This window comes from Sphaerodactylus townsendi, linkage group LG01 (assembly GCF_021028975.2).
Source record: "Sphaerodactylus townsendi isolate TG3544 linkage group LG01, MPM_Stown_v2.3, whole genome shotgun sequence".
Taxonomy (NCBI): Eukaryota; Metazoa; Chordata; class Lepidosauria; order Squamata; family Sphaerodactylidae; genus Sphaerodactylus; species Sphaerodactylus townsendi.
In genome coordinates, this window is record NC_059425.1 from 121,124,269 (window position 1) to 121,141,508 (window position 17,240).

The window sequence follows — 17,240 nt, forward strand, 5'->3', positions numbered from 1 at the left end:
AAACTGACCACTTGTCTCCACAACTTGTGCTCGTCCTAGCTGGTTAAAGCCTGTGCAGGGACATTACATGCTTTCGTAGAAGATATTATCAATCTCTCCCTGACTTCAGGGGTTCTTTCTGGGAAGGCTGAAGGAGGCAGTGGTGAAACTGCTCTTGAAAAAATCATCACTGAACCCACTTTATCCAGACAACTACTGCTCCGTATTACATTTGTCGTTTCTGGTAAGGGAGTTGAGAAAACAGTGATGGAACAGCTGCAGACTTTTCTGGAGGACATATCGACTCCGGATCCATTTCAAACTGGCTTCCAGCCTGGCCATGGGGAAAAGACTGTGCTGGTTGCTCTGACAATCTCCATAGCTGGATAGAGGTGAGTCTGTGCTGTTGTTTTTGTTCAGTCTCTCGGCAGCTTTCGACATGGTCAACTTGAGCTGTTTACCCACCACCACACCACTGTTGGATATCATGGAACAATCCTTCAATAGCTGACCTTATTTATCCAAGGCTGGGGACAGAGGGTGGCACTCAGGGAGAAAACTTCAATGCATTACCCTTTGAAATGCAAAGACCTGCAAGGGGCAATCCTCTCCCCTGTCCTCTCCTTTAACATAGATATGTGCCCCCTCACCCAGCTAGTCAAGAGTTTTGGAATGAGTTATCATTAGTATGCTGATGACACCCAGGTATATCTGTTAGTAGATGGCCAGCCAGATACCATCCCAGAAAATCTGGCCAGATGTCTGGAAGCAATGGTGGGGTGGTTAAGACAGAGCTGTCTGAAATTGAACCCATCAAAGATGGTGGTCTCATGGCTGAGAGGGGATTGAATTGGAGAGGGGATTGAATTGGAGAGTTCAGCTTCCCGCACTAGATGGAGTTCAGCTCAAACCAGCTTCCTCCCATCAGAAGTTTGGGAATGTTCCTGGATGCCTCCCTTTCTTTAGAGGTCCAGGTCAAGCAGTTTGCCAGGTCAGCATTCTTCCATCTGTGACAGGCTCAGCAACTGACCCCTTACCTGACCCATACCAACCTACCCACAGTAATCCAGACAATGGTCACCTCTAAATTAGACTACCTTAACTTGCTCTATGCAGGGTTATCTTTGAGGCTGCTCCACAAGCTACAACTTGTGCAGAATGCAGTGGACCCCAAGTAGAGCCTACATTAACACTGCTGCTCTGTCACAGGCTCCAGACTGAATTCTGGATCAGGTTCAAGGTGTTATTTTTAATCTTTAAAGCCCTAAATTGTCTGGGGCCTCTCCATATATACTCCTTAGAGAACATGAAATCATCTAATTCCAACCTCTTAGTGATCCCTGGTCCTAAAGATACCTGGCTCTCCTCAACTATAGCATTTTTCGCCCAGGTTCCAACCTGGTAGAATTCTCTGCTTGGTGAAACCAGAGCCCTATGGGATCTAGCCCAATTCTGCAGGGTCTATAAGACAGAGATGCTCCACCAGGCATACAGTTGATGACAACAACAGTTGGAAAATTTTCAAGCTCACCTACCTCTCCCTCCATTCCCCCTCCCTGAATTGGTGATTGGATCCCTCCTGGTTCCATCACTGTGTGGCTGTCAGCTTTAGACCATCCTCCAGATAAAATTTTAGAATGTGCGCCAGCTGTAAGTAGGCTTTTGGTGGAATTTTATTCTACATGATTTAAATTCAATTTATATGTGTTTTATTGTTGTATATTGTGAACTTGATATAAGCTATCCTGAATCCGGTTCTCTGGGGGAAGGAGAAATTTAAATAAAATGTTCATTTCAGTGCAAAAGCTGGTGACTGACCTTGACTAAGAGCACAGGACTATTTTCCTTCACAACAGAATGCAAAGCAACATAGTTATCAAAGCTCAAACTGATTTTAAAAGCACCCACAATGAATTCTGCATTAAGTGACAAAAATATTTTGGAAACTTTTTGCTAATTAATAGAAGCCCTCCAGCATTCCACTATGCTGATTTATTTAGTTAGCTAGAAGTTCCCTTTCTTAATGGGTTGTACAAAGTAACATGAAGGGACTGAATATTTATCAACAATTCTGGGTAGTATAATAGTTTCCATAATTTTGTTTTCTCATAGCAGTGGTTAAGTAGTTGAGAACCATCTGGAATCAATGACCGTTTAGTTTTCCTAAATTATCCTGAATGTGGTTTCCAGGAATGTCTTTCACCTTAAGTTGCACAATGCTTAAAGTCTAAAAAAGCCATGTACTGTTTCCCCAAACAGTTGAAAGCACAATCCTTTTGTTCTGTCAGAACTAAATAAGGAGTCTCTTTGCTTCTAAAAGGCTAAAAATAGCTGTTCATATTGGTCTAGTTATAGCAAGAGTTGTAATCCTTTACAGATTTGCAAGACCTGCAAGTTCAAATGGGGACACATAAGCAGAGGATCAAATTTACATTTGACTGTTTCTAAGAAACTATTTTCATTTAGTTATTCAGGTCTTCCTTGATACTACTCAGGAGTTAAAAAACTTTCATTTGCTGTTTATCTGAAGTTTTGCTTTTTGAATCTTAAAGCAAGTTTATGCGGAATAAAGCAAGTTTATGAGGGACCTATGAGGAATCTTTGGAAATTTCGCTATCACATGGCAGACCTCCAACTCCCTCCTCCCATTGTCCCTGGGAGTCGCTTGTCTCCCAAAAGCAGCATTTCAGGGGCATTTTGGATCACAGCAGGAGCATCAGGCCAGTCTCCTAGCCGCAGCACTCTCCACCGCCAGGGGACAGCCCCAAGGCGAGTGCTTCAACTGCGGCAAGTCGGGACACTTCCGGAGGGATTGTAGGTCGCCCGGTGGGGGGGCTTACAACCCTGACGGAGGAGGGTCCTCCCCCAGGAGGCGAAGGCCCCCGGGAAAGCCCAGGACCAAATGCCCCCAGTGTCGGGAGGGCTTTCACTGAAGAAGCGAGTGCCCGTTGGGAAACTCGCACCCGGGCCTCTCCCCAGCCCAGGACCAAGGAGGAGAATACTGAACCGACCCCAAGAACCGAGGCCCGAGCCCAAACCACCTCCTTCCAGTGGTATCTCTCTCACCTGCACCCAACCTCTTTCCCTCAAGTTCCCCCATGAGATCCTCGTTGCTCCGACCCAGTACAGCGATCCCATTCCCTCGGAGGCCGTCGGATTAGTCTTGCCCAAAGCCTCCGCCGCTGAGCAGGGGTTGTTTGTCGTTCCAGGGGTCATTGACTCCACACACCAGGGAGCCATTCACATTCAAGTGTGGACAAACATCCCGCAGGAATTGCCCACCGGGATCAGCTGCGCACAGCTGATCCTCCTGCCCCACGCGCTGCCTGCCGCCGATTCAATAAAGGCCACGAGCCCAAGTAGCCATCGAGGCGCAGCCGACACCACCGTGGCGGCAGTGGAGACGCCCATCGGTAGCTCCCGCCCATACCTGGAGCTCGCCATAGAAGGGTGTCCGTTCAAGGGGCTTGTGGACACCGGTGCCGACGTAACCGTCATCAGAGCAGCCGAGTGGCCTGATCAGTGGCCAACAGAGGCTTGCCCGCGCATTTGGGGGGTGGGGGGAAAACAAACCGCGAGACGGAGCATCCGCCAGCTCACGGTCTGCAGCCCGGGGCTCGAGCGACAACTCACAGTCCGCCCCATCGTCTTGGACATCCATGTTAACTTGTGGGGAAGGGATCTCATGAGTCAGGTCAAGACGACCTTAGTCTGGGTTGGATAAACCCACTCCCACTACTTTCCCCCCACACACACACACGGATCACCAAGACCGCCGTTTGAATGAGGTGATGGCCGCTGCCCAGAAGAAGAACAGCCAGCAGCCGGTCACATTGAAATCTCCACCTCCCAACCCCGACTGTGTTCCCCGTCTCAGCCCTAGGACTCCTGCTCAGAAGCTCTTTCCCCCCCCCCTTTTTCCTAATTTTTCAACCAGCAAAGGCGGGAGGGCCAATTGGCTGACTGGCCCTCCCTGGGTTAAAATCTGGGCCCGTCCTGGTACCGCAGCACTGCCAGGACAGGCCCCAGGTTAAAAAGGGGCTGCCGCCGTCAAACCCACTCACAAACCTGCTTGGGTTATGGCTGCCTAGCACCTGGCAACTTTATCAATACCACGTTCGACGCCAGGCGCTTAGCCGAAACCGCCCCTTAAGGAGTGGTTTCGGCGGGCGGCATTTCCCCAAGATACTCAGGTGCGGTCCCAGTCTCTGAGCGCTAGGTTTGTCTTAACCTTCGTGGTCATGGTAAGTACATCCACCCCCAGATGGAACCTCCTCCAACCTTTTGTTCCAAACAGTAACGCCCAAGTGTGTGATTGTCCTGCTTTTCTGATGCATCCCCTTCTCTGAGCGCGCTCCCGAAGTTCCTTTGTCCTGCAAATTAAGTATGCATACCCACAATTCCTTGACGGTCCGCTCGCCCCCCCCCCTCCCCGGGGGCTCGGACCCTCGCTTTGACGCATCTTGATGACGTTTTTGAAGCCAATCTTCCATAGGAGTTGCCTGCCCTTCGTACCTCCCGTCCATGTCCAAACAAATTAAAGAAAGGGGAATGGGTGGCCCCCCTGACTACATCAGCAGTGCCACTCACTATAATCACTTACTTAAACCTTACTTAAACTTAAACCTGCCCCCCCATGGAGAGGCACTTCGGGCAATCAGAGCCTCTCCCACACGCCCAGGTCCACTACCACCAGCGCCAAGACCAAGCTTGGCAGGGCCCGGCCCCCCTCATAACCTGGGGAAGGGGGTATGCTTCAATCCTTCTCCCTACAGGTCCCCGGTGGATTCCAGTTTGCCATGTCCGGCCAGCCCATGGAGTGGCACCAGAAGGAAACCAACCCCATCCCGGAGATGGAGCGGATCTCCCTGGAGGACCCTGCCCCGCGGCCTCGACGGAGCCGCCGCCAGCGCCAGAACAGTCCGAGGACCCGGATGACCTGGGGGGACATCAAGGCAACGACCAGCCAGGCTCGGGAGTTGCTGCAACAACGTGGCCGCCCCGAGACACCCGAGGATCTCTGCGTTGCCATCTTTGCGGTTATTACTGCAAATTCCGCAGTCACGATCATCTGCTTGCTCTGCTGCCTCCTGCCGGTGGCGCTCGGTCACCCCCTCTTGGATCTTAATCAAGCCAACATCCGGGAGCGGTTCGCTGCCGCTGCCAACGTCTCGTCCTTCTGCTTGGGCCAATATCTGGGGGTGGGGAGTTTGCTGAGCTCCTGCCTGCTTCCCGTCTGCAAAGCCCCTGGAGACTTCCTTGGGGAGTCTGGCCTGAGCCCCTTCATGAATGCCTCGTCTATCAGGTATTCTATGAGTGCCGACTGGGGACCTGTCGTCCAAACCCTCCCCACTGGTGCTCTCTCCCTCATCACCAAAACCGTCACCAACCACGAGTCCAACACTTGTGCCCGCATCATCGATGTCGCGGGAGCACAAGCCGGTCCGAGCCCCTTCACCGGCTCGGCCAGTTGGAACTGCACACATATGGAGGACATTCCCCCCGTGTACGGGAACATCCTGCTCCCCAAAGGTTGGTTCTGGACTTGCGGGGAGAGAACCTTCAACTACATCCCCGCTCGTCTTTCTGCCGGGACTCTTTGCTGCCTTAGCCGCTTCACCATCGTTTTGCCACAGGCTCCGCCCCGGGAGCCCAAGCGCCGCCATCGCTCCACCCTCCCTCTCGACCCGGGCTGCCGGAGCGATGCGGTTGCCCTCTCCGAGGCAGAATACGTCTCCCTCGCGACCTCCCTTGTGGGAGTCCCCGGACTCGCTTCCTACAACACTAAGACTATTGGCCGTTTGGCCTGCGCCCTTGCGAAATCCATTAATTCCACCTCGGTTGCTCTGGATGCTCTGGCCTCCGAGCAGCAGGAGCTTCGTCAAGCGACCCTAGATAATCGTGCCGCTATAGATTACTTGTTGTTGTTGCATCACCAAGGCTGTGAGAATGTAAATAATATGTGTTGTTTTAATCTCTCTGATAATTCCCATTTGATTCATATGAAAGTGTGTGAATTGCAAGATATTGTATCTAATCTGAAGTACAATGTGTTGCCTCACTGGTGGTCTGCCCTTTGGAGCTGGCTGCCAGGAGGATGGTTAAGTTCTTCATTGGTTTGATTGTATCCCTTGTTGTTGGATCCTGCCTTATTCAATGTATATCTGCTTTTGCCTGTAACGTTTGTAAGAAACCCTTTGACCTTCCCCTACATCGAAACCAGGTTCTCATGTTACACAAACAGCTCAGCCAGCTCGAACGAGTTCCTGGAGAGGCAAGTGTCCCCCTAAATTGCCCCAACTAATTCGGCTTCCTTCCTAAAACGTTAGAATTGGGGAGATGTAGGGGTGAGCCCGCAAACCCAGCAGAACCGTAGAAAGAGCGCCTGGAATGCCAGTGCCAGCTACGGCCTTCTGGGCGCACACGCTCCCCCAACCCCCGCTCCCCCGTGAGTCATGGGTCATGAACTGCCTGACTCGTGGTCACCAGGTGTCCCATACAAAGGGACAAAAGGGCCCTTGCCCTCAGGTGAGGATTAGACCCAGACGCGGATGCTTCCTCCTGAATGTAGCAGCCCGATGAGATCATGCATCACATGATGATCTCCCGTTCTCCCGACCTCCCGCCTGCCCGACCCCTTTACACGCCCCTAGTGAAACCCTAATAAAAGGTGCAAGGGACGAGCACACGGCAGAGTTGCCAGGATCACGGGATCCCGCGCTTCCTGTTGCTGGCTCTCTCCACCAGATGATATCTCTGCGTCTCGTCTCTTTCTTGCGACTTCGCGGGCACGACTTCAATTACTTAAACCAACTAATGGCTCAATTCTTGCCAACTAATGATATAAATACAACGAAGAAAGCAACTCATTACCCATCACAATATCTGACTTCCTCTCACAAACCCTTAAAAGCCACCACCACCACTTCTAAAATATTTGCAAGGTTGGGGCCTTCCCTTACATGCTCAGGGAGTATGACCCATAGAGTAGGAGAGACTGAGAAAGCCTAAGATGAAACAGCTCTTATTGGCCTAACTGGAGGAGCTATTCATAATTCCCAGTCTGATAACTGAAGCTGCCTTGAGGGCACATACAGACAAAAATAGTCTGTTAAAGGTATATAAATGAACAGAGCTATTTAATTTTCTTTGATTGATACCAATTGTATATTAAGATCCGCAGATGATCACTGGGGACAATGTATTGGCAAGCAACAAACTGATACTGATAGTTCTGAAAGGGCAAAGAAGTTCAGTGTTGTTAAACAGAAGTATGAACAAGGGGATTTGGATATTGAATAATCTGGAAGGTTCCTTCTTTTCCTTATTCACATACACCCTTTCATGGAATTGCTATTTATACAGCAGCTGTCAAGGGAAAAAAACTGCACTTGAAATCTGAGGATTATTCAAAAGCTCTACTACATATGAATTGCTCTCACAATGATATCTACTGTGGCACTGTTAACATATGTCTAAAACTTATGCTTTGTTCTCAGATTTCCGTAATCCAAGTTGTATTAGTTCACTTATCAGCTGTCTTACTCCATTGGTTATACTGACTTACACTGGTCAGTTACGCACAAGGCATCTACTGCACAATGGGGACAAATGTCTCTTGTAGCAAGATTTCTTACATGGACACATTTCCTCAAGCCCTGCTTTCCATTTTTCGTCTCCCTGCAGCAAGTGAGACTACTTGTAGCATGAATTTAATTTTGCTTCACTGCCAGAGCAGGGAGATTTTCCAGTGAGCACAGCTTTGCTCCAGACCTTGTCCCTCTACCCAAAGCCAGCCTGCCTAGGTCCACCCTTCCCACTCCTCGCACTGCCGTCCATCTATTCCCTCTTGTCCCATTCGATGTTGCTGGATCCTTCCTGCTTCTCTAATGCTCATTTCAATACATCAATGTATCGATATAACAGATTTGGCTTTTTGCAAGGAACAGCACAAGCAGGGTCTGTTTCTGGTTCCAGCCAACCTCCCCCATTTTGCTTCTGCTCTATAGTATTGTGACTACTGAGTATTATGAGATGTATGCCTTTAAGAGGGGCGGAGTAAAGAGAATCAGGAAACACAGGTCTGTTGGGACTAGCTGCAGTGGAGGACAGGGCTGCCTCCTCGGACGTAAACTGAGATATGCAAGGAGACCATACTTCGGCCTCACTGCACAGTTAAAAGGGCCAATGTGAGAATTCCATGAGTAAGTGTTCATTGCATCCTCTGCCTTGAGTCTTTTTAAGGTAGACTACAAATAGTGCAAACAAAATTAATTCATATGCAGGCCTAAAGCTTAGTTTCACACACAAATTTTAAAAATACACAAAACACCCCATCAATATAACAGAAAAAAATTAAATTCTCTACTGAATTTGACGAACTTATATCAGAAATCATAACAAATTAAGAATTTTAATTAGGACAATATGGGACCCATAAAAGAAGAATCCAGGCAAAGTCTAGCCTCGAGAACACTGGAACGGACTGTAAACATGTTTTTATCACGATCCAGATTTCTGCAGAGGAACCTCTACTACATCTGAAAATCACAAACACCCCCCTACTTTAAAAAAAATACATTATTTTTATTTACAGGGGAGAACTGAATAGTAGGACTAATTTGATCCAAATCCATCTGTCTCCTGCCTTAAGGAAATTCTCAATAATCTATGCAAATGACACTTTTATATTTCCATGTTGATTTCAGATGCAAACAAGCAGCTAGTGTGCCAGGCCATTCCCAATTCATAAATTTCACTTACAGTAAAATAAAATGCAAGGCATTAAATGGGAAAACAACAAGGAGTTGTTGCCAAATATATTTGCTAAAGAGAGCAGAATGTGATGAGAGAAACCACCTCTAGAAATAAAATTTGTTAAGCCTAGCACCTGAAATCTGGGATAGGCAATGCCCATTTTCATAAAGGTAAAGGGTGCCTGCATTTGGTATATGGGATCTTCAGGGATATATGCACAGTTTAATGAAAAAGTCTTTTATCTTGGAAATCTGACCACTTTGCAACCCATGGTTACTTTGAGTGGCTAGGAACAGATGAAAGAAAATGGAATCTTTGGCTGCTAGGTGAGGGTTTTTTCCCCTCAGAAGAGAATCAGAGTGTAAGGGTTTGTGATTCATGATGAAATTAATATTTTGTCTTAACACATGTACACTTAACATGCACAATAAGGATTCTCAGTTTGATTTCCATACATTTCTGAAAAAGTAATTGATGATACACCTTTTGACTATTCTGACCAAAAGCAGCCCAGGAGGTGCCACAGACTGGAAACAAGGTTTGTTCAGTACAAACATTTCATTTTTTTACACCTCTATAAAACAGAGAAATAAATAAAACATTCTTTTCACTCCTGATAGCTGTCTCTACTACTGAGGACCCAAGGGTTCCACTTCCTCAAGTTAGGCTCAGAAAGCCTGAGAAAGACACAATGTGATCTAAGATTTAAAAGATGTGGTGGTTATAACAAAGCAAGAACTGTCCCCTAACCAGGGACATAGCAACCTAAAATGGCACCCAGGACAAGCCAGGCACTCTGCCCCTACCAGGTGAGGTACAGTTGAAGGTTGGTGAGTGGGGCTCGGCTCCCTTCCTCCACATGAAGGACAGGCGTAGGGCCAGATCACTCCACACTCTGTGGAGGGGGGGCAGAGCGAGCGGGGCTCACCCTGTTCACAATCTCTGCATGGAGATTGTGAACAGGACAGGGTGAGCTGGCTCAACCCACCCCCTCTCAAAGTGGAGGTCAGGTGTGGAACTGGCCCCACACTCAACTGCCATATTGTGGGGTGGGGGGGGGGGAAGTAGAGACTCATTCAGGAGCTGCATGCTTAGAGCTGGGTTCAAGTCTGGTCCCAGCCACGCTCAGACTGAAGTCAGCTACTTCAGAGTCTCTGAAGCTGAGTCACCTGACTGGAGGTGGAGCTTGGGTACAGGGCTAACAGTATAAAGCTAGAAGGATCAAGAGCAGACAGTTTCAGTCTGAGCTCAGCTGAGGCCAGGCTTGAATCTAGCTCTAAGCTGCAGCTTAGTGCACAGTCCAAGTCTGACCTCAGCCAGGCTCAAATCAGCCTTTGCTGCTCCCATCTTCACATGGAGATTGGATGTAGCACACCCAACCTCCAAGTGGAGATGAGGGCAGGGCAAGCCCAGGTGGCCCTGTTTGCAATCTCCATGTGGTAACTATGAACAAGACAAGCTCCATTCACTGGCCTTCAACTGTGTTCCCAAATGGGGGATCTCCAACCAGGGCATAGTTGGAGGGTCAGGTGTGTAGCCACAAAACGCACCCCCCAAAAAAGTGGCGCCTGGGCTGACTCCCCTGTCACCTCCTAGATATACTGCTGACCCTAACACAATTTCTCCCAGAAATTTTATGAAGCTTTCACTTGCTTTATTCACATAACTCAGCCTTTATTGCTGGGAACCTTCACCTCTTGGAACCAGGTCTGCAAGTTCCAGTCCTGGGAACATATTAAAATATCTGTGGATCAATTCTTTCCATCCTTATACTTGCTATATTTATTTATTATTATTTTTTTATTTATGGGTTTTTTATACCGCCCTACCCCCGATGCAAGATGCTCTTACATCAAGAATAACTGAGCAGAGTGATAGGATATAACCCCAAAGCAGAGCTGTGGAAAATTGAGTCCTTGGAGTGCACGAGGCAGGGCGGTTACAGGGAAATCTCCTAATAAAAAGTATTACCTTGATTTTGTCACTGATTTTGGATTTTGTCTGGACAAGTATGGCTCTGTGTAACTTTTTTTAAACCTTCAGGGATATCATTCTACCTTTCCAGTGTGAATCTTCAGCCTGGAACGCTGCCATCAACTTCAAGGGGGCTGGGTAGGAAGGCAAAAAAGACATGTATATATAATGTAACAACCACAGCGAGATCTCTCTTTTGGTACACAACACAATAAAATAAAATCAGAGAGAATATAGAACGGGGGGGGGGCCTTAGGGGGGAAACGTCATCTCCTGCCAACAAGGCCCAAGGCTGATGAGGCTACTCGTAAAGTCGAGAACACTGAATATCCCGGGCTGAGTTTTGACAACACACGCGAGAACTCGCGGAAAGGCTGGGGGTGGGGAGAGAGAACGAGTGAGAACGCCTTCTTCCTCCGCAGCGCGCGCCACAACCGCCCGTGCTTCAGCCAGTAGCATGTTTAGCAGCGGCAGGAGCCGCCGCCCTTTTGTAGGCTCCATTCATGCTCCTCTCTATCCACCCCTCCCCACTGCGTACAAAAGGGCGGCGGCTCCCGCGAGGTAAGCGTTACCCTCTGAGGCTGTCGTCGACTCCTCCCCTTCCCTCGGCATTTCGTGAGCGCCAACGACACGAGATTTCCCTGTAACCGCCCCGCCCCGCGCGCTCTAAGGACTCACCTTTCCACAGCTCTGCTTCCGAAATGGCGGCTAAGTAGAGGGGAGAGAAACAGCCACCCTTAAGTCACCGGTGATTTAACGTTCTTCAGCCGTCAGTCTTTCTCCAGCCTGGAAGAAACAACGCTGGCAATCGATACCATCGTTTGAAGTACCAGTAGGCGGTTAAACGCATCCTCGCGTGAAAGTAGACGCGAAGAGGGCCTTCCCTCCTGTTCCCAACCCACCGCCCCTTCCGTGAGTGAGTGGTTGGGTCCGTGACATCATCATCATGGCAACAACAGCCGCAGTCAGGAAACTACAGCGGCGATCCTCCCGCACTGAGAGGAGAGAGCCGTTTGTGATCGGGGAGCGCGTGCAGTTTGCCTGGTTTTAGACGGCTTCAACGAGGCGCGCGCGCGCTCAGTGGCTCCTTTTGCCGCCGCCTCCTGCCCCCCGCGTGCTCCAGCCGCTGTCGTTCATGCGCGTGAGCGCGAGACGCGGCGGGTGAGGGCAGGGAGGGGGTTGCACTCGTGCTGCAGCAGCGGCGGGCGGAGGAGGGGAGCCTCATCACCGGGGTGTCCGCTGCTGCCGTCCTCGCCGGCGTCTACCCCAGCGACGGCGAACATGTTCTCAGTGAGGGTCGTGACCGCCGATTACTATATGAGCAGCCCTCTGCCCGGCCTGGATCCCTGCCAGTCCCCCTTCAGGGAGGCGCCGGTCAAGAGGGTGCCCGTGGTGAGAGTCTTCGGGTCTACGCCGACAGGTAAGCGACGCGGAGCCCGCCCAAGTGAGGGACTCACTGCGGTGAAGGTCTGCATTCTGGAGTCCTGTAGTATTCCCCAAGCTCTGCTTTGTGGTATCCGCCAAGCGCTCTCCTTAGACGGGCAAGCAGACCCGGCCTTGGCCCTTACCTCCTGGGGGGTTGGCGCGCGGGCCTCACATCCCCGTTGCCCCCCTTCCCTGGCCACTGCGGTTGAGTGAACTTGTCGGTGACCGAGGCCCCGCCTGTCTGTGTTGGGGAAGGCAAATGCAACCCCAGCTGTATTCGTGAATGCGTGTTGGCAAAGGGAGAGTGGCTACCCTTAAAAGGGATCGCACCGCTGGCCCCTTACCGTGGTAGAAAGAGAATATGGGGTTATCTATACTTTGTATTGTCGAAGGTTTTCAGGGCAGGATTCAACTGGTTGTTGTGGGTTTTGCAGGTTGTGTGGCCGTGATCTGGTAGATCTTGTACCTAACGTTTCGCCTGCATCTGTGGCTGGCATCTTCAGAAGCGTACCACAGTGGGAAGTCTGGACACAGTGTGTAACAGACTTCCCTCTGTGATACACCTCTGAAAATGCCAGCCAAAGATGCAGGCGAAACGTTAGGAACAAGATCTACCAGATCACGGCCATACAGCTCGGAAAACCCACTACAACCAGTTGTCTGTGTATGAAGTGTATAATCCTTGTGCATACGCTGCTGGCAGCAGACGATCATCCTCCGCTTCTTTCCCTCACCCCGCCCCCCATATATTATAAGCAATAATGAAATGCAGCTGTATAAACACTGCTTGTGTCCTAGCGGCTGTGCAGAGCCATAACTCTTCTTGTTTTTCAATTTAAGTGTATATAACATCCTCAGGTGTGCCAGGTTTGTGAGCTGTACATGATGGTTTCATTGAGGCTACATCACAAGGACATCACTGTGTTTAAATTGGCCTTCTCTAAAGCTTGTATATTTTTCAAGATTGGTTTCTATCCTGCATTTTAGTCCTGAAGGTACCCCAGGAATACCCTAAGTCCTAGTATATTGATACCTTCTTAGGCATTGCTGAATGGTGGGGTTTTTAAAATCTCCTTTTCATGGACTTTCTTTGAACACCTGTTACTGGTTACACTCCCCTCCTGTCAACACCTGTGTCTCTCTTTGTTTTTCTTTATGATATTGTTCTCTGTTATTTTAACAAATTGGTTAACCTGTAGTCAGCATACAGTGACTTGGGATGGTATGGCAAAACCCAGAAGTCATAAAGGAACACTTGTCAATACTAAGGGCTGCTTTTGACAGAGAGAAGTGTATTTTCAGAGTGTAGCAATTTTGGTTTGCAGGAGAACAGCTAGCTCCAACTCTATTAATGCCTTGGAGACCAACAGGAATTTGGGGGTTTAAGGTTTCGGGAGTCAGAGCTGCCTTTGTCAGGTATGCATTATCTATATTGCTGAATCTGACAAAAGGAGCTTTGATTTGAAAGCTTATGCATCAAAAATGTTTTTGGTGTGTAAAGTACTACTGGACTTGTATTTAGTTGTTCCTCCCAAAATATGCTAATATTTAACAGCAGTAACTTTTCTGTTATGTTTTGTGCATACTTAGTGTTATATATGTTCTTTATAATTATATATTTGTAATTGTTCATATGTCAGTAGTCTTCCAATCAATATGAAGGGAGGATATTTGAGTGTTATGTAATGCTCTGCTTAAGTGTTTGCTTAGTTGATAATTTGGAGTTTGGTGTTCTGTTTCTTGACCATAACTATTGCTTCTCATGAGGTGGTTAGTTTTAATTATAATAGTGACATTTTTGGATTTCATTGTTCATATGTTTAATCACTAGCAGCAAGTATGCTCATCCCTCAAACAACTCTAGATGTTTAACACACAAAAAACCCCTTTTATTGTGTCATTATGAGCTACAGAGAATTTAGGAAAAAAGGATGGAAGGGTTTTTGTTTTCCTTCCTGCAGTGCCTAATTCAAAAGCAGAGAATCATGCCTTCTTTACTTTAGTTCACTTTAGTTCATGAATAACTAGGGGGAGGGAACAGTATGTTCACCATTCTCACTGAGCTTTTACAAAAGGGAGAAACACTGCTTCTCTGGTGTATGTGAAAAAAGACTGAAAGGGAAAGCTTCCCGGTTCTCTGCACTTATCAAGTCTTGGGGGAGGGGGTTAGTGTCAAACAGACATAATGTCTGTCTGTGCCTACTGACTGATAAATGTACATAGTACTTTTCTGATATGTGAGGTGGGTAATAATACAAATTAGATATTAATGCAACATTGAAACATCCCATAAAAGTATAGAAACCACTAGCAAAGTAAAAATAGTAATATCAGAAACAGTTAGCAAATCCCTCAGTACATCTTAACCACTTGCAAATGCCCTGTGGAATAAAAAAGAGCTTCATTATACTTGTAACAAAGTGGAGGAAGCAATATACTTTTGAGCATAAAAGATTTGTGTGAGATTTTCTTTTTAGTGAAATAAGCATGAAAAGTTCATTAATACTGAGAAGAGGCAGAACAGTCTTTAGGATTGGACTGTGTCACGCCTCATTACATATTTTTTTAATACATTTGTCCTCATCTCATTTTTCCTGTGTTTCAAATGAAGTTCTTCAGCTGGTGCTTTGTTGAGAAGTAAGCTTTCTGCCTCATCAGCTCAGTCAACATAGTCTGTGTTCATATGATATTTCTCATGAGATCCAATATCAAAATGTTGACCAGCAGTATTGCAATTTAAAAAAAAACCCTTAATGTTGCTAGGCCACAAAAGGATTGGTACAGCCCAGTCCAAAGAGGGGGGTACATGGCAAGCAGGGACAGATCAGCTGCACCACTTCCACAGAAGCATTAAATGGCGTGACCTCCTTTTGGGGGGCTTTGGAAGTTGGCTGAAGTTGGTCTTGCCCCTCATCTTCACTGGGATGGTCTCCTGTGGCAGAGGACTGACAGCACAGGGCCAAACCTCTGGATTCAGCCACTGTGGAGTCATGCAGCGCCCTGCCATGGATGTAACTGTCCCTGTGTACCTGTTTGGGTGGCTCAGGTGGCAATCTGTACCTGTTTGGGTGGCTCAAGTGGCAGTGACACTAGTACAGGGGCCACAACTTCCAATGCCTCCCCCCCCCTTCCATTGCACAGTTAGTGTATTGGGTGAATGTTTTAGATACTGTTTATAGTAGAACAGTGGCCTTAGATGGGGAAAAACAGAAATCCTTTCAGTTCAGTAAATATTTCTCCGCAGGTCACCTGGTCATTATCATTATATATGACATTTATAGACTTTACACTGGGCTAGAAGCTTCTGTATGGCACTCTCCTTTTTGTAACTGATTTTCGGTGGAATGCAACATACAAATAATCCCACAGCAACGTTAATTATCACACTTTGTGATTGATATTTGTGTGAATGAATATGGAGACTTCTACCTAAAAAATCTACTCTATGTACATTCTACCAAATACAAGCCTGCTAATACTGAATCTCCTGCATTAGCTGGGAACTTTTTCCGTTCAAGGAGGATATTCTGTTGTGAAAATTATGACCATGATATGTGCAAGATGACAATGGAAGATTTCCTTTCAGTGAATTATACTGCCTTTCAAAAGAATCACTATAGCTAATATTGCCAGGAACAAAACAGCAAATCCAGGCAATCTGTAGACAGTAAGAGTCTGTACATATTTTTGCAGGAGGAAATCCTAGGCATGCAGTAACATATGGCTTTACAGATTCCCCCCCCCCCCCCAATAAATAAATAAGAATCTGGTCTATTGAGGACTTAATACACTTTAGGTATACAGGAAGTTCAGAGCAGATCAAGGGGATAGGGGAAAGAATTAACTTGCTCCAGCCCCAAGAGTGTATAGAATCCTAGAGGGTATATGTTGTGGGTGGGGGTTTCCAAATTGTTGTTCTCTTTCAAGTACAAGCAAACTTGTGTTCTTGGGGAAAATCTTAAAAAGACATTACTATTTTAAAATAAAGAAGATATTTAAATCTACATTAGGCATAATATCAGAATCTCGACCGTGTTGATACCTTGCTTGTGCTGCTAATGGTTCTTCATAGTGACAAAAGGTTTTGTTGTGGGTGCTTGGCAGCCTTGCAGAAGGAGGTTTGAGTAGGATACTCATTTACCCATCACTAAATGGTAGCTGAGCTGCCATCAGTTCCATTTTATATGGAGCTCTGCAGTATTGTTTAATATACCTTGTTTTCCTGAAAATAAGACAGTGTCTTATATTAATTTTTGCTCCCAAAGATGCGCTATGTCTTATTTTCAGGGAATGTCTTATTTTCTTGGATGGTTTCAGCCATCTTGTGGGTCTTCTTTATCCTTCCGATTGTGGTAGGCAGGAAAAGATATTTGGTCACTTCCTGTTGGTCTGTTGCCGCCAATTTTCTCCAGTATCTTTTCCTGCCTCGTTGGTAGTGCAGCAACTTCGACAAGTTCCTTGCTAGTTTTTTTTCTTTGTGTGTTTTCTCATCGTGGTACCGTGAGTTTTTGGTTTCCCTGGTGTTGTGGCGTGCTTGTGTGTTTCCCACCCCACTTATTTGCGGCTTGTGTTTTCTCCCTGCACCCTACTGGGTCCGGAGACCTTCCCCTCAGATGTTTTGGCGGCAGAGGAATTTTTTCCTCACAAGTGTAATGGCGACGGCGCCCTTTTCCCCCGAGAGGGAAACTTTCAGCAGATCGGCCGCAGAAAACACCAGGGCGTCGACTAAACTCCTCTCCCTCCCCCAGAGCAGCCGATGGGCTGACGAACAGGGGATTGCAGCCGCCTCAGAGCCTAACGACCGGCGCGGGAGGCAGCCGCGTCCTTCAGGCTACTGCGGAGGGAGACGCGCCAGTTCAGCCGACCCGCCCGCGGGTCGCCGAGAACTCGCAGCCGGGAGTCGCGGACGAGAGAACGAGGCCCGACGGAGGGATGAGCAGGCCGCAACCGTTCCCGGCGCGATGGCGGCTTTTTCCACCCAAATGGCGCAGCGCGCAACGACGGGGGAAAGAAACGGCGCATCGACCAGGCAAGAGGTTGCCATTGCGGCGGGGGCATGCGGAGCGGGAGACGTTCCAAATGACTGGAACCTTTTCTCCCCTCAC

At 47.9% G+C, this 17,240-nt stretch overlaps 1 protein-coding gene across 1 annotated transcript in view; it reads left to right on the forward strand.

The window, feature by feature from the left end:
- The first annotated feature begins 11,714 nt into the window (after positions 1-11,714).
- Positions 11,715-17,240, forward strand: part of REV3L (REV3 like, DNA directed polymerase zeta catalytic subunit) — a 96,029-nt gene continuing 90,503 nt past the window's right edge. The window contains exon 1 of the mRNA XM_048492641.1: positions 11,715-12,130. Coding sequence (XP_048348598.1) covers positions 11,992-12,130 — 139 coding nt within the window. The 5' untranslated portion in view covers positions 11,715-11,991. The remainder of the gene's footprint in view (positions 12,131-17,240) is intronic.